Source organism: Podarcis filfolensis, assembly GCF_964270895.1.
Source record: "Podarcis filfolensis genome assembly, chromosome: 12".
Classification (NCBI taxonomy): Eukaryota; Metazoa; Chordata; class Lepidosauria; order Squamata; family Lacertidae; genus Podarcis; species Podarcis filfolensis.
The window spans coordinates 7,300,328-7,325,132 of NC_139614.1; the positions used below are offsets into that span (position 1 = coordinate 7,300,328).

The window sequence follows — 24,805 nt, forward strand, 5'->3', positions numbered from 1 at the left end:
TCGATGCGCTTCGCAAGACGAATTTCCCTATGGGCTTCCTTCGCAAGACGAAAGCCCATAGGGAAATCTCCAGGACAGCGGGGAAGCGCAGCGCGTCTTCCCCACTATCCTCGGACCTCCTCCAAAGGCTAGCGGTGGGGCGGAGAGACCTCCTCCCGCCACCAGCCTTCGGAAGGCTGCTCGGAAGGCTGGCGGCGGGGCGGAGAGACCTCCTGCCGCCGCCAGCCTTCGGAAAGCTCCTCCGAAGGCTGGTGGTGGGGCAGAGAGACCTCCTCCCCGCGCCAGCCTTCGGAAGGCTCCTCCGAAGGCTGGCGGTGGGGCGGAGAGACCTTCTCCCCGCGCCAGCCTTCGGAAGGCTCCTCCGAAGGCTGGCGGTGGGGCGGAGAGACCTCCTCCCCGCGCCAGCCTTCGGATGGCTCCTCCGAAGGCTGGCGGTGGGGCGGAGAGACCTTCTCCCCGCGCCAGCCTTCGGATGGCTGTCCTGAAGACTTGCGGTGGGAGGAGGGTTTTCCTTCCCACCACCAACATTCAGAATGCTGTTCTGAATGTTGGCGGTGGGGAGGAAAAACCCTCCTCCCACCGCAAGCCCTGGGAACAGAGGAGAAGCGCTGCGTGCCTTCCCCTCTGTTCCCGGACCTGTCCTGAAGGCTTGCGGTGGGGAGAAAAGCCCTTCTCCGCACCGCCAGCCTGGCAAGCGGTCTCCATAGGAACGCATTAATTGATTTTCAATGCATTCCTATGGGAAACCGTGCTTTGCAAGACGAAAAACTCGCAAGAAGAAAAAACTTGCGGAACGAATTAATTTCGTCTTGCGAGGCACCACTGTATTATACTTCCAGTACAGGTGCCCCCCCACATATGTGGGGACTACATCCCAGGCTCCTGTGTGCCTGTGCCTGTGAATTTGTGTAAAGTGGGGAACACCCTCTAAAAAGTCCCTAAATGCTCCCTCCCCCCCCCTCGCTCTCGCTCCCTCTCCCCCCCCCCCCGCTCTCTCTTTAACTAGAGTTGAAGCTAAGAGATGGGCTGGAGGCTGGAGGACGTGCAGGAAAGGTGATGTTGAACTACCCCACAACACATTAGCTGTTAGGCAAGGAGGCTAGGCAGCCTAAACAAAGCCCCACTGCGCCTCAGGTCTCTGTGGGGCTTCCTCTGCCCTCACTGAAGTCCTTTTTGGGCTCCAGGAAACATCTCCTTGCAAGTCATGAGGACTCTCCAAATCTCTGGCGCCATTTCCTGGTATAAGTCTATTTATTTAATTATTTCCCGTGCCAGACGTATACGCTGTCTCGCATAAGTGTGCCTGTACTTCATTTTAGTCACCTACTGCATTTGGTGAAATATCAGATGAATCCTAATTATGAAGTTCAAAACGGTATTAATCTGTTGCTAACAAATATAATGAGCTAAATACCTGATCACTTAATGTTTTGTTGGTAAATCAGAGACAGAATTATGAGCAAATAACATTTATAAATATCTACTTTAGGTTGGATGTTAAACTGTTCAGGTAATATAGTCCAAAACTGCTTATACTAAGCCACAATTTCTGCTTCCAAATTTCTATTTACAAACCTGAATATGGAAGAAAGCAACTTGGGCTGTGGTCAAGCTTTTTAATGAATCGAATTTGTCCGTTATCCTTAAGGCAAAAGAAGTTTCTTTCCCCAAGCACAAACACACTGGAAACAAGTTGGTTGACGGAAACAACACATATATCCAGCGCTTGTTCTCCAATGTTTAAAACCCAGTCCACCTAAAGAAAAAATAAAATCAATGTACTTTAATCATATCACAAGGATGGCTCAGACTAAACTAGTTAAATATCTCACTGAAATCAATGGGACAAATTTGTTTGTTTTTAAAATGTAACAGCTTAGGCTGCAATCCTAACCCAATTTCCCTGGCAGCATGTCCCATTAAATTCAACAGGACTTCCCGTATTTTTCGCTCTATAGGACGCACCCGGCTATAGGACGCACCTTGTTTTAGAGGGGGAGAACAAGAAAAGAAAATATCCCCCTCTCTGCGCAGCGCCCCTTCAGCGAAGCGGCAGCAGAAACGGAGCCCCTTCCATTTCTCCTTCCGCTTAGCTGAAGGGGCGCTGTGCCTTAGCTGAAGGGGCACCTACCCTTCAGCGAAAGGAACTCCCACCGCGCTCCGGAGGCTTCAGGTGGCTATCTGGAGAGTGAGAGGGGTCGGTGCGCACTGACCCCTCTCGCTCTCCAGATATCCTCGGGTTCCTTTCGCTGAAGCCTGGAGAGCAAGACTCTCCTGGCTTCAGCGAAAGGAACCCCAAGCCTCTGGTGCGCAGCGGGAGCTACCACCGTGCTCCAGAGGCTTCAGGCGGCTATCCCTGAAGCCTGGAGAGCGAGAGGGGTCGGTGCGCACTGACCCCTCTCACTCTCCAGGCTTCAGCGAAAGCAACACGAGCCTCCAGAGCGCGGTGGGAGCACTTCCACTGCGCTTCGGAGGCTTCGCGTTGCTATCGCTGAAGCCAAGGAGCCTGCATTCGCTCTATAAGACGCACACACATTTCCCCTTAATTTTTGGAGGGAAAATGTGCGTCTCATAGAGCGAAAAATACGGTACTTCCAAGGAGAAAGTAGATCTGCACTGTTGGTTCTCATTGGAATAAGTTGCAACGAAGTGCAACTAACTTAGTCTGGATACTACCCATACATAGCTATCTTTGTTACAATGGAAGTTATAAATGGAATACAATTGTAAAGAGACTAAGTACAGGGTGTCATAATCTGCCGTGCTAACCCAGGAGTTAGTATCTTGACAACGTAACATAAGTTCATTTTGTGATTTGTATTGTTTTATTTCTCTTAGCTTTATTGGTTGCCATCAATACCATTCAGTTCAAGAAAAGCAACACTCCATCATGCCAGGAGGAAAATAATAAAGTGCTGTATAGCATGCAGGAAAACCAAACACAAACATCATTGCTGGGCTGAGGACAGTATCAACAGAAGTCCATTAATAGAGCTGAATCCTTCACAACTGTAAACTAATATTTTAAATCCTTTAGTATCTATGGAGCATCACTGATTATCCATAAGAAGCAGCAAATTTACCACAAGCCTTTTTCCTGAACCACGCTTTTGTTGCTCATTTTCTTGGGTCTCAGCATCTTTTGCAAATGCAAGCACTTGGTACCTATTGAAAAAACAAACAGTATCTCTTAAAAGTTTTTAATACTTTCATATTGGGAAATTACTTCAGAGTGCATAAAAAACCTGATTTAAACCTATTTTCAAGACTCCCATCCTTTATTCTTATGAGATGGAATAATTGCATTTGCAAGTTTGACTCTTAACAAATAATTTAAAATGTGTCTTCCCCGGATAGCCCTCATAATCAATTAATTCAGTTTATTGCGTTTTAGCAAACATCCGTTACACGCATAAAAATAATAACAACAACAATAACTGCTACTAATAGTGGTTTATCATTCTATTCGTCAACCTTTAGATGCTAAATCATTTCCCATAGCACCTTTAAATTTTGTTACACGATTTTGGGGATCCTTAATAAGAAATTTGGATATTCTAAAGGATATATACTTCTCAACATCAGACAACAGAAAAGAGGTCTTTGAAGAGATAGCCTTCCCTTCTGCGATCTTAACAATGGGTGGATGTAGTTGTTTCTAAGATCGTTATAAAAAGGGCATTCAGTGAGTACATGAGTTGTGTCTTCTATTGACACAGAGTTACATCTGCAAATTTATATTTTTACATATTTACATCTTTAATGAGAATATTGACTTTTATTTGATTTCCAGCCAAACATATTCTTTTCACCAAATACATTGCACGCGCAAAAGAAAGTTTTTTAATTAGCTGGGTGGGTATGTTTACTTGTTTTTATCTTAGGGAAGTTAAAGGTTTTGAAGGTTTTCTATTGTTGATATTGGAGAAGTGCTGTATGGAAAGGCAGACTATAAATATTTTAAACAAACAAACGTGTGCAAACAAACATGTTAACTCATTTCCCCCTACACTATGGGTTGGATCCAGACATAGTCATGGTCAGAATAGACCCAATGGAATCAATGGAACATTAGTCTGAGCATGACTAAGACTGGATCTAAACCCATGGTTATGTGCAAAAAAAAATCTAAAGCAGCTCTTGGACATTCGGGGATAGGAGTGAAAATGAGGTGTTTGTGTACTTTTTTTAGTACTCACTGCTGTTGGAATTTCTAGGATACCTAGATGTAATCACTGCCAAAACAAGTTGCCTACCTGAGCAGACCATTAAATCAGTACAGTGTTTTTTGTTTCAGATGCATCCTCCCTAATACTTGACCATTTTGATGTAAGTAAACAGTAAAGGGCAACAAATACGAAATAAAATGTTACATGTTTGACATCTCTACGTACTTGTAACTCTCAACTTGCCGGCAGGAAGAGACAGTAATGAAGGAATCTGTTCGAGAGCTATATGTCAGCGGACCAGGAAGAAGAAAACCAGGTAGAAAACGGCCAAATGAATAGCTTTCTTGTTCAAATAACATAAGCATTCCATCCACAGACTGTATACAGATCAAGTCACGACCTAAATAAAAAGGAAGCAGTGTATAAGGTCTTCCATTTTGCAGGAAAATAGGCTTAAAATTGAATGTACATGCACATTTCCTGAACACACACTACAGAATCACTTGTACATCCTTTGAAGAGTATGTAACTGAACACAACCGACTACTGCAAAATTATTAAATTTATTTATCAATATTTTTCCAGCACAAGAGGCAAATGAAGTTCCTAGGGCAAGGAGTCCCACATTACAACAAGAAAGGTCCTCTTGAATGTCTTGCCCTGTGCTGTACCCCAAGTTTCTTACTGTTTCTTATGAAGTGTAAAATTTTATGTTGCCTAAGTTCTTAGTACAGTGGTACCTTGGTTTAAGAACAGCTTAGTTTATGAACAACTTGGATTAAGAACGCTGCAAACCCAGAAGTAGGTGCTTTGGTTTGTGAACTTTGCCTTGGAAGCAGAACATGTTTCGCTTCCTGTTGAGTGTGTTCCATTTGTAAATTGAGTCCCCCGCTGCTATGGGAAAGCACACCTTGGTTTAAGAATGCTTTGGTTTAAGAACAGACTTCCGGAACGGATTAAGTTCATAAACCAAGGTATGACTGTATCGGTATTGTTCCACCCACCTACAGACAACTTTGTGCAACAATGTGTTTTCTGTTTGTGTTACTCTTAGGGAGCAAACCAGCCCTAACAGGCCAGGGTCATGATTAATAATAATAATAATTTATTTATACCCCGCCCATCTCGATAGGCAGGAGGGGGGAGTGTTGTTTGCTTTTTTCTGCATCAGGTCAGCACTGCTGAGTGACCCAAGGGCCAAGGTCACCCACAAATGCCCCTTTTCACGTTTTCCACTGGCTACCACTGGCAGAAGCACCATCAGCTGCAGCTACTCCAGAGCTCAGGCCTCCACTACAGAGAATGCCCCCTTCCCAGCAGAGAGAGAGATGTGGTGCACCCTAAGCCAGCCATAGGCAAACTCGGCCCTCCAGATGTTTGGGGACTACAACTCCCATAATCCATAGCTAACAGGACCAGTGGTCAGGGATGATGGGAGTTGTAGTCCCAAAACATCTGGAGGGCCGAGTTTGCCTATGCCTGCCCTAAGCCCCACCATCAACATTTGGGGGAAAGCATAGAATTGCAGCCTAGACAATTTAAAATAAAATACCTTATATAAAAAGTTATAGTTCACTTAGAAATTTCTCTGTTTTGGTTCATTTATTCAATCTTGAGTCCCTAACATACAAACGAACGTATCTCTGTTTTATGGAAAACTCTTATTGTAGTTGCAACATTGTGCAGTTATATCACTAATGTTCTAACAAAGGAGATATAGTTGCAAGCAATTCTCCACAAACACATCAAACCTTCCAAATTCAAATAAAACTGCCTCTTCTGAAAGAAAAAAACCTCTTATTAAACATAAGGTGCATTATCTCAAAGTGTAAAAGTTATTTTATTCTTTTACTGACTGTTGATCGGAAACACATTTCCATTATACCAAGAGCTTTAATAAAAAGAGCTAGCAGTCTGAGTTAACAAAATCGTAAATCAGCATATTAAAAAGTATTTCCATCACTTTTAAAAAGAATCCTGTTTCCCTTATTAAACATGAAATAGAATGAAACAGCACATTAATCATGACATCTAAAGGAAGGTAGCTAACCAATGAAAAATAATCTTTTCATATTAGAAAATGTATATATCATTTCTATTTTACAAAAAATAATCTGAAGTGTAGAAGTCACAGAAGTATAGTCCAAAAACAGTCATATTACAACATCACCATTTAAAAAAAAACCCTCAAAGTAATACCATTTTTTCTTTTGCATTTTCTCTACAACTGTAAGTGATAAAGACCAAATATATCATATCATTAGATTCTACTCCTTTAAGCCTCTGCCTAGAAGTTTCCCTGACAGCTTAAATTTGATTATTTGTTTCCATCACAACACATTAATTCATGATATTTTCAAGTTAGTTTCAGATTTCCAAGTGGTGGTAATTTTAAGACTTTCCTGTTGCTTTAATAGTAAAACTCATCCATCTTTCTAGGAAATGTAAACTCTTTATAGTTTACGCCAATGAACAAATGCTTCCTATTACTAAATTCAATAATTTTAAACAGAATTATAGGTTTAACATGTAGAATTCTTAAAGCATTTTTGAACAGATGAATTGTTTTAGAGTTATGACTTTCCTTAGGTTCCTACAACAGGACACATGTTTTTTAAATTATAGGACAGGATATGTGGCTTCTGTTCAATTTAGATTTTATTGTTTATAACAATAGAAAGCGTTTGTTTATATTTATCTCCATATAAATACATACACTCCCATAAATGCATAGCCAGTTGTTGAAATTTGGAAGAAGAAAAAAAACTTGTTAAATAGCAAGTACTTATCTAATCCAAAAGATTAAATAATATAGCAAAGTTCTTGATTCATAATAGTTCCTCTGACATTCTGATATGTAAGGAATTCAGCTGGGTAAATATGCTAAACCAATCAATAATAATGGTTCAAGTCAACATTTGGTGAATTGCTTAAAGTTCCAGATACAGTGGTACCTCGAGTTACAGAGACTTCAGGTTACAGACGCTTCAGGTTACAGATTCTGCTAACCCAGAAATAGTACCTCGGGTTAAGAATTTTGCTTCAGGATGAGAACAGAAATCGCGCGGTGGGAGCAGGAGGCCCCATTAGCTAAAGTGGTACCTCGGGTTAAGAACAGTTTCAGATTAAGAACGGACATCTGGAACGAATTAAGTTCTTAACCCAAGGTACCACTGTACCCCAAACATATGAAAATTCCAACAACATATGAATATTCAGAAATTAATCCATGCAAATGTATACAGTACATAGGAGACTAACAACAAATCTAAATTAATAATTTTTTAGCTGCAATGAACACTCACTATGAACAATATTATTATAGTGGTACCTCGGCTTAAGAACAGTCCTGTTTAAGAACGATTTGGTTTACAAACTCCGCAAAACCGGAAATAGTGTCCCGGTTTGCGAACTTTACCTCGGTCTAAGAATGGAAGCCGAATGATGGAAGGGCACTGGTGCCGGGAGGCCTCAGTAGGGAAAGCCCACCTCGGTTTAAGAACAGTTTTGGTTTACGAACAGACTTCCGGAACGGATTACCGTAAGTTCGTAAACCAAGGTGCCACTGCACTATTATTATTAATAGTTTATCAGAAAAATTTCATTGATAAAAAGATAGTGACAAAAAAAGAAAGAAAAACAAGAATGAAAAAGAGAAAAAATGCTCAGTTACATTTCCATACATAATACATATTTGTTGTTGCATAGTCGTTTAGTTGTGATGTGTATAATCTTATCCTAATACACATATAGTTAGTAAAGGCAAAGGTACCCCTGCCCGTATGGGCCAGTCGTGTCCAACTCTAGGGTTCTGCGCCCATCTCACTTAAGAGGCCGGGGGCCAGGGTTGTCCGGAGACACTTCCGGGTCACGTGGCCAGCGTGACGAAGCTGCTTTGGCGAGCCAGCACCAGCGCAGCACACGGAAACGCCGTTTACCTTCCCGCTATAAAGCGGTACCTATTTATCTACTTGCACTTAAGAGTGCTTTCGAACTGCTAGGTGGGCAGGAGCTGGGACCGAACGACGGGAGCTCACCCCGCCGCGGGGATTCAAACCGCCGACCATACGATCGGCAAGTCCTAGGCGCTGAGGTTTTACCCACAGCGCCACCCGCGTCCCTTTAACACATATAGTTATCAATAACCTAATACTATGTAATCTCATTCTAAATATCATTATATTTATCCCAAGAAAGTCTGTGTCTATAATGTGTCCGTTCATATGCTGCCAATATTGTCATGTTGTCAAGCCATTGATTAAGCGGAATCATTTCTCTATTCTTCCAATTCATCAGTATCAGCCTCTTGGCCACTATCATGAACAAAAGTAAGGGGAAATACCCGAAAACCCAAGGTATACAAATAGTGCTACAGAGCATTACAGACATACATTTAAATACGTTGATATTTTAGGAAGCATGCTCTGCATATGAAATATAGAACTGCTTTTTAGTACTGTATACAATTTGCTAAACCAATTTCCATGTCTATAAGTATACAATACAAAGACTCAGGATAGCTTTGTACATCAGCATTCCTACTTCTGCTCAGTTATTCTTATGTTTGTCCCCATCTAATGGATGGTAGCAGGATTTCATTACAATATGAACCTTGCAGCCTTCAAAGAGTGCAACAGAGAGAACAAATTTAAGGACGGACACAAACTTGGGAGTTTGGAAGGGTTGGTGTGCTTAACTAAGGAATAATTTCAGTCCAATGAGAAAATGATTGGTTTCTGTAACCTTCAACACTCCAAGGTATTCCCCCCACAAAATTAGCTAAATTCAAACATAATTCAGGTTGAACAGTAAATCTACAATCAAACTCAAAATCCTTTTCAATTTAAGACCTCTCGTCTCTATCAATAACACCTGAAAGGGGCCCTCTATTGTTCTGGCATACATCCTAATGCTTTGCTCTTTTCTTTAAAAAAGAAAGAGTGGGGGAGATATTTCCATTTCCTCTTAAGTTACTGCTGAAGTTAAAGAACATGGGTTACCTGAGTGATACTAGTGACTTCTTCTAGCGATTTTTTCCATAACAAAATGCCAAAAAAGAAAGATTTTGCTACCCAATGGAAATAGTGATCATAGTTCTCAACTACTGTTTCATTGGTATGATTGTTTTGCTCTTCCAATTCAAAACCACATGAATTGAACTTTTGTTCATTTATCTAAAAACAGTGATGGACTTCGGGTTTTCAGATTTCAGCGGCAGCCCTGTGCAATGCCAAAATTCAGCATCCCCCACCTCTCACCTTCCATTGTTCGTCACTGTTGCAGCACCCTCTGCGCTACCCTCTTGGCTCCATACCCAGCGTGGGTGAACTGTTCATGCTCCCCTAAATCATAGAATCATACAATTGTAGGGTTGGAAGGGACCCCAAGGGTTATCTAGTCCAACCCCCAGTAATGCAGGAATAAATTCGCCTCTGCTAAAAGGTTCATAGGATAACATGGTTTGGGTGGGGAACGGTTTTCATTGCCCTTCTCCTGCACCCTTCATTTCAGCCCATTCCCCTCCATAACTCAGCCCACATATGCCCAGCATCTCTTTGCTAACCTCTGGCCCTGCCTCGCTCCCTATGAAAGTTCCTCCATCTTGGCACACACAGGGCAGGAATGAGTCTAGAGATGAAGGTCCAACTCCATTCTTTGCCCACAACTGCCTTGATGACAGATGCAAGGTCAGTGAACAACATAGTGCAACCAGAAACATAATGCAGATTTCCAAAAGTACATTTGTGTGGTTCAAAAGTTCAATTCATTGTTTTGCTGTACTTTATAATGACTGATAACAATGGGACAAGTAAGTAGTTCAGGCTCCTCTAGAACCCCAGATCCTGATCAAACCAACCTATTACTCCTTCTCCTGCCACAGACACATTGCACAGAGGATTCCATAAAACTCCACAGCACAGAGGAGTTCTATCAGAACTATCAGAGTTCTAAAGGTGGTGTGATGCTAGAAAATATCCAATACAGTCATACCTCGGGTTATGAACGCTGCGGGTTGCGGGTTTTTGGGTTGCAGACTGCGCCGAACCCGGAAGTACAGGAACACGTTACTTCTGGGTTTCGGCACTCGCGCATGCGCAGAAACACAAAATGACGTCACGCGCATGCACAGAAGTGCCGAATCGCATCACGCGCATGCGCAGACGCAGACGCAGCTCCTCAGGCTGCAAACGTGCCTCCAGCACGGATCATGTTCGCAAACCGAGGTATGACTGTATGACATTCTTAGGGCAAAGTTACATGAAATATTTGTGTCTAAAAGTATAATCACAACACAGCAGCTAGTATTGTACTTAAAAGAAAAGAAACCTCCTTAAAGCTTTTCGAAGATTCCACTAAATACAAAAAAGACAGTACTCCAGAACAAAACTGAGTTTTAAAAGAGTAATTTTCCTCTGAATTTGTTTCTTGGAACAAAATGGAGACCATGCCCTGCTAACAATCACTGAAAGCAATATTCGCAACCTGCTGCACTGAAGGGGATGAGATTGGAAGCTTCCATTCACAGTTTGTAACAACTACATTTTCAGTATATGGACTAAATGAGAAACTGCAGTTTGTTACAAACCAGCAGTGGAAGCTTCTACTCACCTCTGGTTGGGCAGGAGGAGATGAAATGGAGGGTATGCACAAACCCAAGACACAATGGGCCGTTGTTATTTCTCAGCAGACAATGTTTAAAAGCTGTTTACATTAAGGGTTAAGTGCCATTCTGCAAAGAAGTAGTTGATAAATCATAGACCAAATTTATATCTCTGTCTAATTTAAATAGAAGTAAAAGATACACTTAAACTTGCAACATAAAGCTTAGATGATAATCTTTTTTTCTGGACTAGCACCTAATAAAAACCACCCTTGCAAAATTGTGGAAAAGTAAACCCCCAGTCTACCACTCTTATAAGTTTCCTGTTACAAAGCTGCATGGTTTTTACATATGTAGTACTTTGCTATTAAGAAGAATTCTTCCTCATAGCACCTTCTTTGTTGTAAGTCTGAAACATGCTTTGCCTCCAGGCTGAACTATAATAAAAGTAAAATGGATTCAGACATTTGGCTGAGAAAAGCTGGCTTTTCTATAGCCTTTCTTCCCCTTGTAACTTTTTTCTACTGTTTTAAAAATACAATTGTTTTTATTATTTCTCTTTTGTTTTGCTGGATCCATGGATTAACATAAAACAGATGTGTAATTCTGGGAGCGGTTATATATATTTTTAATAGCGTAACAGTCCTTGTGATCCTTACAATGCTACTTGTGTTAAGATTTTTCAGAGGAACCATAAAAATGCTACATCCCATTCAATATTCACTTTCTGAAATAACAAAACCCCAGCTTGTCCCCTTGTTACAATGTGCCATGGCAATGGGCAGATTAAGGGGAGAACAGAGCCCTGACACATCCAGCTGTACCTCGTATACCATGCTTTGCCTGCTATTTTATATGCATCATCTGATGCGGACCTTCAGCATGGAGTTGCCAAAGATACTTGACTGATTCTCACAATTGGCTGATCCACTGTAACATTTTTCTATTATCTTGCCGTGGATCATAATTTCATTTTTAAAAATCAACATGTGATAGAGCTACTGCCCAACACAAATTTAGCAAGTTTCAAGTCCACTCAATGATGACAAATCACCAGTATGAATCATTCATAAATCTGGGATCACTAAAGATCTTCACTGTGGTGTTGCTTGACAAATTATTTTCATCACATTAAATCCTATAGCTGGTGCAACGAAACCCGTATCAAGTGTAACGTATATTATAAAAGCAAATTAATCACTAATTATGACTAAAGGAATATCTAGCCATAAGAAATGAAGTCTGCATAGCTAGAGTACAGATCCTGTATGAATATGCTGGCAGAGCACAAGGAATTGGTTTAACTAATCTTTGTATGGTACTTACAACCTAGTTATTTACACCAGATGTTATACTGAGAATGTACAACAGCACAGAGCTGGTTTTTCTATTCTCCAAAATTCTTGATTTTGGCATTAAGCCTCAGTTGCAAGATAAGAAAGCAAATGGTTACAAGCAATGCCGTAACAAAAAGAGGGGCAACTTTTATGACATGTTTGGGGGAGGGGGTTATTGGCTTTCCTTTTTGTTTTGTTTTATTGTGTATTATTATGCTATCTGAGCTTCCAGTGACAGAGCTGGATCCATAAGCACCCCAAATTCTGAAGCTGCTCCTTCAGATGGAGTGCAACCCCATCCAAGTTCGGCAACTGTCCAATTTCTTAGACACGGGAACCACTCCCCCACAATGCCTCTGTCTTGCCAGTATTCAACCTCAGCTTGTTTCTCCTCATCAATTTCACTACTGCGTCCAGGAAATGGTCCAGGAACGACATGGACAGACCGCACAGGTGACCTCAGTGGCTCCGAGTACTTAGTATCAACTTTAGTTTGTGCAACAGCTACAACCATTCTTGAACAAGGATAGCTTTGCCACAGTGGTCCATACATTGCTAACCTCATGATTAGACCACCATAATGAACTGCATGTGTGGAACACTTTTACCAGGTATGGAAGCTACAACTAAGGCAAAATTAAGCATAAAGTGATCATATTGATAGGCCATCCCCTCCCTCCAGGTGGAGACCAGGACTTCAGCAGGACCTAATGGGGCAGGGCTGTTGACCAAGTCAGCAGGGAATTATCAAAAGATGATCATCAGAAAATCACCTTAATCCATCTGCCTCCTGAGACGGACCATGTTAATGGATCGACCACCCTGTGCAGCTTATGCAGTCATAGAGTCAAAACTGATTAGGCCAACAGACATTTCTAGCTCACCCACAGATCATCCATTCCCAAACTCTGTACAGAAAACCAGATTCAATGTGCGTCCTGCCACATGTGTTGGTCCTGACACTAATTGAGACAGCCCCATGGTTAACATGCCAACTATGAACTCCTGAACCAGTCCTGATTATTCTGGCACTGTTCACAAGGAGATGCGCACTTTCCTGTACATTCATTGCCTATGACTGAAACAAGGGGCTATATTTTTAAACATTTTTATTTCATTTCAATTCTGGCTGAAACACATCAGAGACCTCTAGTGGTTAAATTTGTTAATGCACATCACGTAAAACTGTAATTATATTCTACCTTATGTAGTCAGAAGCAGGCTTCTTGCTGTACAACTAATATTAACATAAAAGGATCATATTATGGCCAAAAAACAAGTACAGGAGACTCTCCACTTTAGAAGCTCATCTTACAATTTGTGGAGGACAGACAGAATGATGGTGGGGGGGCAGAGCTAGTGCACTCATCCTCACACGTTAACAATGTATCAGAAGAACTGATTCACTCTCACATATTCCAGCAAATGTGGCTGCTCTTATAGTTTTTAAAAAAACATTTTTCAACCTCTAAGGAAATATGACTACAAGATAGGCAAACAGCATCATCCTTTGTACGTAGTAAGGAGGCACTAGTCTCATAATTCACAGTGCAATCCTAACTAAGCCTATTCAGAAAGAAGTTCTGTTGAATTCAGTGGGTCTTACTTCCAGATACATAGGGTTAGGATTGCAGTGTTAATCACTTTGTCATAAGATGTCCTCGATTCTGCCTCCTAAAACAGTCAAAAACAGGAAGAATCTGCATTTTGCCAAAATTACATATGAGTTCTATAGATAACATAAAGTAGACCAATAATAATATAGAATTTACCTTTTATGCCTCCAAATGGCCCGTAAGTCATGTTGCAGGCTGTTCTCTGAAGATTGTGTTCGTACATACGCTTTAGCTGATATTGGTTCCCATGGTCAATGTTTCCCAGGCTTCCTATTAAATATAGAGAAGGTATCATCTGTCTGACATGAATTTATATTTTATTATAATTTTTATATATTGCGGCCTTCCACAAGACTAAGATTTCTTGTTGGTGCTGCAGTTTTCGTGGTTAAGATATATATTTGCTACTTATGGCACTGGCCTCTGCCAAATAAGGAAAGCAAACCTGGAAGCCTACGGATCCGCTAAAATACTGTCATTTACTAGTAGGTTAGTTGTTCATTTAAAAAGACTTGCATACTATTCATTGTCATCATTACTGCTCTGTTAAAAAAAAATAAAGACTAAGCAAATACATCCTCAAGCTTTATTCCTCATTGCCAGGACTCCCCTATTATGTTCTCCAGTTATATTCTCTTTCAAGCCTCAAACCAAATTCCTTGGTGAGCTTGGGCCATCCTATTTATGGCCCTTTTCTAGGTTTTATACCTTTCATCGCTTCAGACATGCCTCTGGGAAACTATGGTGTGCATAGGATGCTGATCACTGGGCTGCTGTCAGAGTAAGCTGTACGTATTTTAATTGCTGGTTCTAAATGTGTTTTGATGTATTTTAACTATTGCTTTTACCTAGTTTGTTTTTATTAGTTTGTATTTATTTGACAAAAGTTACTTTTCAGTAGCACAGAGACAAAGAGACAAAGTGGGCAAGGACCAATCCCATACTATACACCTTTTTATAATTTGAAAATTGACTTGGTATTAGCAGATCAGAATATGCAATTTTTTACTTGTGTGGAGAATAGAGAAAGAGAAAAAGTTGTCACTATAATCTGAAGAGCCCCCTGTTTTACCTGAGACAGCATATACACACAATTTTTTAGGGTGTAATACAGCCAGATGTAACAGTTCTATACCACTGCAAAGGAAGATAAGAATAGAAAATATGAGTCAACCATTAAGAAAAGTACATTACTCTGAGGCTAATAAACTAGCAACAATTCTAGTAAACTTTGTTTAAGAACCTGTGCTATATAGCAGACATGAAAGAGTTTTAACACTCAATATTTTTGACATGTTTGTATTTGCATGTTTATGCCTGTCAAATTATTAGAAATATATATTGTCTTCACAAGTATTAGGAATAAAATGCTCACTTATCCTTTTATGATATGCATGCAAGACAATTGCCTTTCTACAAGAAGATAGAGGACACAAGGGACAGCTCTACAGTATTCAAACAAGTACGCAGTTGTAGACAGCAAAGGCAAACATACAATATTCTTTGAAAAGATTGAAAAAAGAGAGAGCTTGCTTGCAAATGGGTCTATATTAATTGCATTATGTTTCCTTCGGCACTTATTTATGGTTGTCATCAATTATTTTAATATTTAAACTGCCCTCCAGATGAGGGCATCTGGAAATTTTAAGTGTCAGTTTTTCAGACAGCTGCGCTTCATCTAGATCCTGGTGTTCCAGTTGAAGTAGCTTCTGTATCTTTAAACTACCACCACTGGCTTACCTGAGAACCATCTTGCACCATAGAGGATCTAGTTTTTTTAAAAAATGCTGCTTTTTGGTAACCTGTCTTTAGTAGCCTATTTGTAACAAAGCTATTTAAACTGCTTTATGAAGTTTGCTTCAAAAGTTGCATATACATACCATAATTAATTAAAAAGATAAGTATTATACATGGTTCAGATAAAATGACCTTCAGGATTGGGAAAATGCCACAGAAGACAACTCCAAAAAAACAAATGTGCCAAAATCCATATTTTGATTCTATATATATAATTGTTCCAATATAACCCCAAGGCACTTCATAAAATAAACCAGGTCAAGCCTTAGAGAGTAAATTGGCTCCAATGATAAACTCACTCAGAGTTTCCCAATTAATAAGATCATTAGCGGCAACACTGTTTACTTACGAAACAAATTTTCCTACTTCCACTTGAAGTATTGGCTCAGGTAACTGCACTTCCAAGAGCAAATCTTCAGCTTGCACAGCATCTCCAGGTTTTATAGGATGGGGATTGTAGATTCTAAGGAACCCTGTATAACTGCCCACAATTATTTTATCTGAAAAACAAACACAATTGAAAATGTGGTGACTCATTATTCCTATACAGGATGGAACTTTAAGGTTGCAATGCAATGTATGCTTCCTTGGGAATAAGCTCTACTGAAGTCTGTGGAACTTCCATGTAAACACGGACAGCATCAAGCTGCATTTAGAGTTCCAGAATTAAATATCAATTCTAAGCACATCTCCTCAAAATTAAACCTTTTTAAGCTTAACAGAAAGTGTTTCCCACTAAATATGCTTGGGATTGCAGCCTCTGTGTAGAGTTTCACAATAATTTTAGTCCGTTTACCTTGTCCACTGCTGCTATTGTCAACATTTGCAACACATAAGCATCCTTGATCAAATTCTTCTTTGTTGCCCACCACTGTAGACCACCAGTCACGGGCTTTAAATAAAGACATTCTCCTTCAGCCCTAAGTGAGAGGGGGGGAAACAAGGTGATGTAAAATCCACCTAATTTCACATTCCAAAGGGGGCTTCAAAAGCAATTTGAGATACACTATAGATGCAGGCAGGTGGGCGGGAATCCTTCACGGGGTGAAGGAATTATAAATCATGGCCACATACAGCAAATATACACACCAAAACCTAACAATATACACCACTAAATGTTAACAACTAGTTGCTTTATTCTTATTTATTAAATGAGAAGTTTAATGACAGTATGATCGAAGCAAACAATGGGCACTCTGCTGCCCATGGAACATTGACCACTGTAGTTGGGTAGAATAAGCTATAATAATGTACATTAATCTCTCAAACAGACTAGTAGAACAATCTATCTTGTACAATTGAAATTTCCTTCAAAATCACCTGGGACAAAAAAACCCAGCAGGAGCTGCTAATATTTCTATGTCATTCTTTAATCACAGTATCCATAGAGCCATGTGTGAAGCTCAATTTATGCAACAGAACTTTCCCACTGTGGTCTTGCAAGGCTGTTCCTGAAGGTTGATGGCCACTCTGGAACAGGACTCAACATGATATAAAGGGTTGCATTTGGAAAGGCAAATCAGCAACATATTATCCAAAGGTGCGTGTTCTGCTCAAGCACAGAGCTATTTTGGAGCTTAGCATATGTACACTGAAGGTGCTATATAATAAATAAGCGCAATTCACTTTTTATTTCCAGTGTTCAGGCTGTGAGTGCCATTGCTTATGTAGCCAAAATAGTACATAAATGAAGTCACACATCCATGAGAGGGAGGAATCTGTAAGACTGGGAGAACCCCAATGTTTGCATAAATACAAAAGATCTTTACAAGAAAAGATTGGGTGGGGACAAACCCACAGACAATCCAATGGGGACTGAGTGGGCTCAGTAGCCATGGAATGCGGACTGACTGACAGTGAGTAGGAGTGGAGAGGAGCATCATGGCAATGATGAAATAGGAATGAAGCGATATACAAGCAGGCATTTATTCCTCTACTTTAATCGCCTTGAATTGCCCTTATGACACAAGCTAAGGAACTGAATCCAGTAAGACACAAATAGGTTGCACTAATACCTGCCTGCAGTTAACTGGAACACAGTAAAGGAAAAGAGGCTAGAGATTCAGTAATCCTTGCCTTAGCTTAGCAACACTAGGTTACACATATTAATGCAAGTATTTACAGCAATGCATGCTAAAAACACAATTTGCCAGCTTCTTCAAGTACTCTTATTGTGCATTGGAAAGACCTAAGGAGAGAATTTTTTTGCATAAACATCTAAAGCACAATCTAGGCAAATACAGCTAACATATCACTTGTCTCAAAAGAATGCAAAAACCTTTTAGGAAATTGCTCAGTTTGCAGTTGATGTCCTGAACATTCTGAATGAAACAGCAATGTCCACCGCATAGAGGTATTCCCTAGACCCTGGTGTTGTAGAAATAGTACACACAGGTATATCTTCTTTCCCGTGCATGAGTTTTGTTGCCATTATGCTTATTTATCCCTGCAGCCCAACCCAAAGCATTTGTACTGAGAATTTGCACCGAGTTCCATGGGACAGATTTGCAGGAAAGTGTACACAGAACCACAACCTTAAGGCGGCAGTCCTATGCGCTGTTATTTGCAAGCTCACCTGGACACACTGAATGGGTTGCAAGGCTGCAGCCTTTATGTACACTTCCTACCTTGGGAAGTGAGACTGGCGGCATCTCTGAGAAAAAGTGCACAGGGTAAGGCTGTGCAATGTCTCCAGCAGCAGATCTTCTACTTTGCACAGTACAAGACACGTGCTCATTTTATTTACTTGATTATTATTAAATTCATTGAATTTGTATATTGCTCTTCAACTGAAGATCTCAGAGCTGGTTCACGGCATAGCAGTGGTGTAGTGTGGGGGGTGCAGGGGGGGCCGGCCGCACCGGGCGCAACATCTGGGGGTTAGGGTTAGGGGCGCAAATCCACGGGTTAGGGGGCGCAAATCCACGGGTTAGGGGGCGCAAATCCACGGGTTAGGGGGCGCAAATCCACGGGTTAGGGGGTGCAAATTACTTGCCTTGCCCCGGGTGGTGACAACCCACGCTACGCCACTGGCATAAACACACAAGATAAAAACACAAAATACGTAACAGTAACGAAAACACAACACTCCTCCAAACACATTTGAAAGGATGTAAGGCGTTAACTTACCTGACTATTCCCAACATTGGGAAACCCTTTTCTTCTCCTCACCTGCGCCCTCCGCCCGCAGATCCACAGCAGGGAGCCGGGTGCGCATTAAGGCGAGCGCCTCATCCCGAGACTCCCTCACGGGCCGCAAGAGCGCCGTTTGCCTGTCAGGGGGGCCGAGACAGGGCGCCGACGTCCTGGTCACAAGCACCCTCTCGCGGCGCTACCTTTGGGGAAGGAGGATGCTAACGGGACCCATGAGGGAGATAAGCAAAGACGCAAATAAAGAGAGAGAGAGATGGATAGGGGAGCGGGAGGGGGGAGAACTACGCCAAGCAGAAGCTGTTATGACAAGGAAGGAATGGGGGGGTGTCTGTTGGTATACGGGGCGCGCGGGGGAAGAACGCCTCAGGTACTCCCTAGCCAGCTCTGCCCGCCGCCATTTTTGCTCCCGTTGTCATAGCGCCTCAGCAACCAAAGCCGACCCCGCCCCCTCCTGCCGGCCGAGAAAGGCGCTGAGAGAGCAGAAACGGCACGGCAGCTGCGTTCTAGGAAACGCAAAGCACGCTGGGGGATGTAGTCTCTGCCAGCCTTCGGTTGGACTGTACTATTAGGAGGAGAGGAAGCGCCCAGCGTCCGTCCCCCTCCCCTGTCCCGCCTAGCGGCGTAAAAGGACCAACCTGCCTCCACAACCTCCTCTCCTAATTGTCGGCGTTTTGTCTCGCGGAGAAGAGAGAGAGAAAAGAGGGCCACCACCCCCGTCCCGTAAGTCGGAATGGTTTCTCCCGCCTCAACTGTCAAGAGAGAGCGCGTGGGGCCAACGGCCGCTCACCTCGGCAGTTGGCGGTTGGCGGTGGCGCATGCGCGCTCGCCCGCTCTCGCCGCCGACGGAGAGGGAGAGAGAGGAAGGCGAGCGGCTGAGAGGAAGAGCGGCGTGAGGCTGTGCGGGGCTCTTGCCCGCCTCCGCGACCTGAACGTAAGGCTTCTTCTCCCTGTGGGTTTCCCCCTCACCCCGCGAGGCCGGAGCGTGGCGAGAGGTTTCTGCCGCCATGGACAAGAGCGCCGTGGCCAGGATGGGAGCGGTGGCCAGCGCCAGCGTGTGCGCCCTGGTCGGCGGGGTGGTGCTGGCCCAGTACATCTTCACCATAAAGAAGAAGACGGGCAGGAAGACCAAGATTATAGAGATGGTAGGAGCGCGCTGCCGAGGCGCTGTTTACTCGGGAGTAAAGCCCCGCTGCCGTCGCAGCGCTTCGAGCGGTTGCTTTTCGGTTTTCGTCCCCCCCCCCCCCTTCTCGCAGTCAAGCGGTGTATAAGTTTTCTGAAATAAACAAATAATTGGTCTCCCGTCAAACTCAATTCAGGGACACTTGCTTCTGGACTGGCCATGCTTAGGCGTCGGTTTATTTGGTTAGCTGCTGGCCACATGGAAATTAGTGGAGCTTCTTGGGCCTTATTATTATTATCATCCTTAACATTATTTATTAAATGTGCATACCGCCCTTCACCCGAAGATTTCAGGGTGGTTCACAACAGAGACATACAAAATGAGAATTCAAAATATGTAGTAAAACCAAAACAAACCAATATTGCCCCTCCCCTGTTTAAAAAGCCATAGAAAATGGTTCAAAAGTATCCGGATATCACCTTTACAAGCATTTATTTGGAAGTAAGTTCCATGATCAGAGTTGGAGTTGCTTGTGAGCGAGTGTGCATAGGATCTGGCCATAATCTTGTACTCACTTTCTTAGGGAATGAAGTTTATTGAAGCTGGCAAGGCTCGCTTCTAAGCAAAGTTGGTGCAGCCCAGCACTGTGCATGAATAATTCAAATGTACTCCTTAGTGTTCATGAACACTATGTTCATGAATTATGTTCATGAATTGCAGTCTCCGCCTAATGTGGATTGCCCTGGGGTGTCTGTATGCACATAAGACTTTCTAAGTATCCCATATGGAATTTGAGGGCAAAACATGTGCTTCCTTCACCCTGGTTTAATTCATCCACAGTTAATTAATTCTGTCCTTCAGGTTCATGACTGTGGAAAGCTCCACATGTAAATTTGCATTGAAAGGACTGGCTGGTGGGGGACCCATGTTTTTTTTTTATACTCTAAAATATTCAGAAAGATATACATTTGCGCACTCGATGGGAGCTGGTATTTCTTTGAAGATTTGTGATGAGGAAGGAAAGAAAGAAAGTTGTTGCAACCAAACTTCAGTGATGAGAAGTAACTGTGTGTCAAACCTTTGTAGCCGAAATGGCATCATCCTTGCAGGGGGAGGTATCAGCAAGCTCTGGGCAACCAGAGAGGAAAAAATGGGGGGGGGGAGGCAGCCATATGAGGGCAGCAGAGCCTGCATGTAGGTCCAAACCGCTAGCCAACTGGGGGGGGGGGGGTGTCAGAAAACCAGGGGCCATGAGGAATAGAGTAGGTTTTCCTGGAAGAAAGCATGGCAGGTTGCCTGGAACCCTGAACAGCAACTACCAAATTTTACTGCATGTCCTTTTTGTATTCTCCAAATTCTATATTTATGGGGTCCTCCTTGTTCTGTAATCTCTCCCCCAGATGTGAGCAGCCAATTTATGAGTGCCATCAAAGCTCCCAAACTTTCAGAGGGGTTTTGGTGAGTCCATGACTCCTAATATAGGAGGACTGAGATTCTTCTCATTGTTGAGCTCCCTTTCTTCCTCCCTCAGTACCCATTTCTTTCTTGGCTCGCCTCTGCATTACATCCCAGAAAGTGTTCCCTGTCAGTTGCTGCTGTATGTCCTACACTGAGGCAATGCTTCATTTTCTAAATACAGTGGTGCCTCGCAAGACGAAATTAATTCGTTCCGCAAGTTTTTTCTTCTTGCGAGTTTTTCGTCTTGCGAAGCACGGTTTCCCATAGGAATGCATTGAAAATCAATTAATGCGTTCCTATGGAGACCGCTTGCCAGGCTGGCGGTGCGGAGAAGGGCTTTTCTCCCCACCGCAAGCCTTCAGGACAGGTCCGGGAACAGAGGGGAAGGCGCGCAGCGCTTCTCCTCTGTTCCCGGGGCTTGCGGTGGGAGAAGGGTTTTTCCTCCCCACCGCCAACATTCAGAACAGCATTCTGAATGTTGGCGGTGGGAAGGAAAACCCTCCTCCCACCGCAAGTCTTCAGGACAGCCATTCGAAGGCTGGCGGCGGGAGGAGGTCTCTCCGGCCCACCGCCAGCCTTCGGAGCAGCCTTCCGAAGGCTGCCGGTGGGGCGGAGAGACCTCCTCCCGCCGCCAGCCTTCGGAGCAGCCTTCCGAAGGCTGCCGGTGGGGCGGAGAGACCTCCTCCCGCCGCCAGCCTTCGGAGCAGCCTTCCGAAGGCTGCCGGTGGGGCGGAGAGACCTCCACCCGCCGCCAGCCTTCGGAGCAGCCTTCCGAAGGCTGCTGGTGGGGCGGAGAGACCTCCACCCGCCGCCAGCCTTCGGAGCAGCCTTCCGAAGGCTGCCGGTGGGGCGGAGAGACCTCCTCCCGCCGCCAGCCTTCGGAGCAGCCTTCCGAAGGCTGGCGGCGGGAGGAGGTCTCTCCGCCCCACCGCCAGCCTTCAGAGGAGGTCCGAGGACAGTGGGGAAGACGCGCTGCGCTTCCCCGCTGTCCTGGAGATTTCCCTATGGGCTTTCGTCTTGCGAAGGAAGCCCATAGGGAAATTCGTCTTGCGAAGCGCATCGAAAAACGGAAAACCCTTTCGTCTAGCGGGTTTTTCGTCTTGCGAGGCGTTCGTCTTGCGGGGCACCACTGTAGCTTTTCTTTCCAAATCTATGCTATTCCTTTTGCTTCTCCCCCCTCCATTACTGCTCTCCTGCAGAAAGGAAAAGCACCCACCCACCACTGAGAGACTCCAAGGAGATGAGGTTTAAGCTGTATCAAGCCTCTAACAAGACCTAACGCAGCCCACCTCTGACAATATCACAAAATCCACAATTGTAGCCAAAATATAATTTGTGCATTCTATTCCTTGATGTTGTTAGATAAGTATGCTGTTACCAGTTTGATTCTAATTGCAGAGGTTGAACCATCCCACAGCATAGATTAAAGCTTTTATTGGGTCTCCTTATTTATTTGTTCTATTTGCTCTGTGCCTCCTTGGTTTCATTATTATGCAAGCATCATAATACAGTGGTACCTCAGGTTACAAACACTTCAGGTTACGAACTCCACTAACCCGGAAGTAGTTGCTCCATGTTGCGAACTTTGCCCCAGGATGAGAATGGAAATCGCACGCCAGCAGCATGGCAGCAGCAGGAGGCCCCATTAGCGAAAGTGCACCTCAGGTTAAGAACGGTTTCAGGTTAAGAATGGACCTGCGGAACAAATTAAGTTCATAACCCGAGGTACCACTGTACTCTGTTTGGTAGTAAATTTAGGAATACCCTCAGCCTTCTTCTGTGCTTGAATTGTGTATGTACTACTTAGTTTCTAAAGAGGCAAATTTCTACAGTGGTCAGAAATGGAATAATCAATAATGTATATATTACATTAGCTTATCTGTGTGTGCTGCTGAGGCTTGTTTGCTTTCCCATATTAGTAGACTAGTTCCTATAGAAACAGTGATGTCATGATGGAACACAAAGAATATGCTGGCATAGGCTTGGAACAAAGGCATAATGTTAGAAAAAGACTTTCCTTAAAGGAATCACAATTGTGCACTGTTTCCTTAAACTTCACAATTCTTCGGGAAGTCAGTAAGTAGTAACACTGCTATTTCCAGGTTGATGAAATGAGGAATAACAGTAGGAAGACATACAACTTAGTAGTATTCATGATTACAGTGGTACCTCGCAAGACGAAATTAATTCGTTCTGTGAATTTTTTCGTCTTGCGAATTTTTCGTCTTGCGAAGCACGGATTCCCATAGGAATGCATTGAAAATCAATTAATGCGTTCCTATGGTCAAAAAAAGTTTAAAAATCACCAAAGTGTACAGTACTGTACATACATTTTCTAAGACTCTGGGGGACAACTCGAAGAATTTTCCTCTTCCACTCTGCTTCTTGCTGAAGAACCTGTCCATGGTCTGCTGCTTCATCCACCTTTTCAGCGCCTCCCTGAAAGACGACATGACCCTCGTATCAAAAGTGTTCGCAAGGTCACGTGTCAGGTCCTTGTCAGGGTGGTGTCGCTGTACAAAAGCCTGCACATCTTTCCACTTCTGGCAAATGTCCCTCAGTTCTTTGGAGGACAGCCGCTGTGGAACGTAGACCTCCGTCGTCACAACCTCCAGGAACTCCGCTGCAAAGTCTTCAGCCGCAGGAACATCAGAACTGGCAGCCTCTCCATGCCTGACCACGCTGTGGATTCCAGATCTCGTCTTGAACCGGTCAAACCAGCCTCTGCTTGCCTTGAAGACTTCTGGCTCGCCTGAGGTTCCTGGCTGTTGCCGGACGAGGTCTGCGTGCAAGGCCTTGGCCTTCTCACAAATGACGGCCTCAGTCACTGTGTCCCCTGTACGCTGCTTCTTTTCTAACCAGATGAGCAGCAACTTCTCCACCTCCTCCAGAACAACTGGGCAGTTCTTCACGATCCTGGTGACTCCCTTGGCTACATCAGTCGCAAGGATCTTCTCCCTCATCTTCAGGATGGTCCCGATGGTCGATGGATTCCTCCCGTACTCCCTGGCGAGGTCTGTCACACGCATTCCACCGTCGTGCTTCCGGATGATCTCCTTCTTCATTTCCAGCGTAACCTTCTCCTTCTTCCTCTTGCCGGCCTCTGCAGCAGTAGTCTTCTTGGGCCCCATGGCAGCACTGCTTTTAAAAGTTTAACTTACCAAATGGCTGCAAAAGAAGTTTTGGAAAAGCTTCAGAAATCACCAAAGTCTTCAAAAACCTCAAAAAAGGCCACCACACCGCGTGCTATGAGTTGCTCCTCAAAGTCAAGTCGCAACTGCACCTCTTCAAGCAATGCACCCTGGGTATTAACGGTTTTAAGAAAAAGGAAACAAACTTACAAGATGTTTTCGTCTTGCGAAGCAAGCCCATAGGGAAATTCGTCTTGCGAAGCAACTCAAAAAACGAAAAACTCTTTCATCTTGCGAGTTTTTCGTCTTACGAGGCATTCGTCTTGCGAGGTACCACTGTATTTTAGTGGGCCTTACTTCTAACTGTGACTCAGTTCAGACACCATGCCAAAGATTAGCTAGTGTTAAACGTGATTTTGATCC

General features: G+C 43.3%; 2 protein-coding genes across 10 annotated transcripts in view; one reads left to right on the forward strand and one right to left on the reverse strand.

Annotated features, from left to right (window-relative positions):
* BBS9 (Bardet-Biedl syndrome 9) overlaps positions 1-19,206 on the reverse strand; it is a 222,554-nt gene extending 203,348 nt beyond the window's left edge. For 3 of the 5 annotated variants that reach the window (XM_083577730.1, XM_083577729.1, XM_083577727.1), the window contains exons 1-8: positions 18,650-19,206; positions 16,317-16,440; positions 15,870-16,020; positions 14,796-14,860; positions 13,880-13,993; positions 4,395-4,569; positions 3,084-3,165; positions 1,576-1,756 (exon numbers count right to left, since the gene is read on the reverse strand). In XM_083577730.1, the coding sequence (XP_083433856.1) occupies positions 1,576-1,756; positions 3,084-3,165; positions 4,395-4,569; positions 13,880-13,993; positions 14,796-14,860; positions 15,870-16,020; positions 16,317-16,428 (880 nt within the window). In that variant the 5' untranslated portion in view covers positions 16,429-16,440; positions 18,650-19,206. Of the gene's footprint in view, positions 1-1,575; positions 1,757-3,083; positions 3,166-4,394; positions 4,570-13,879; positions 13,994-14,795; positions 14,861-15,869; positions 16,021-16,316; positions 16,441-17,539; positions 17,709-18,649 lie in introns of those variants that run through there. The other 2 variants (XM_083577731.1, XM_083577728.1) reach the window with 1 other exon arrangement.
* A 15-nt stretch (positions 19,207-19,221) lies between these two features.
* NT5C3A (5'-nucleotidase, cytosolic IIIA) overlaps positions 19,222-24,805 on the forward strand; it is a 30,434-nt gene continuing 24,850 nt past the window's right edge. Inside the window, exon 1 of one of the 5 annotated variants that reach the window (XM_083578138.1) lies at positions 19,222-19,604. Coding sequence is in view for 3 of the 5 variants with exons in the window: in XM_083578135.1 (XP_083434261.1) it covers positions 19,404-19,815 (412 nt within the window). In the remaining 2 variants the exon portion in view is untranslated. Of the gene's footprint in view, positions 19,816-24,805 lie in introns of all 5 variants that reach the window. The other 4 variants (XM_083578135.1, XM_083578137.1, XM_083578136.1 and 1 more) reach the window with 4 other exon arrangements.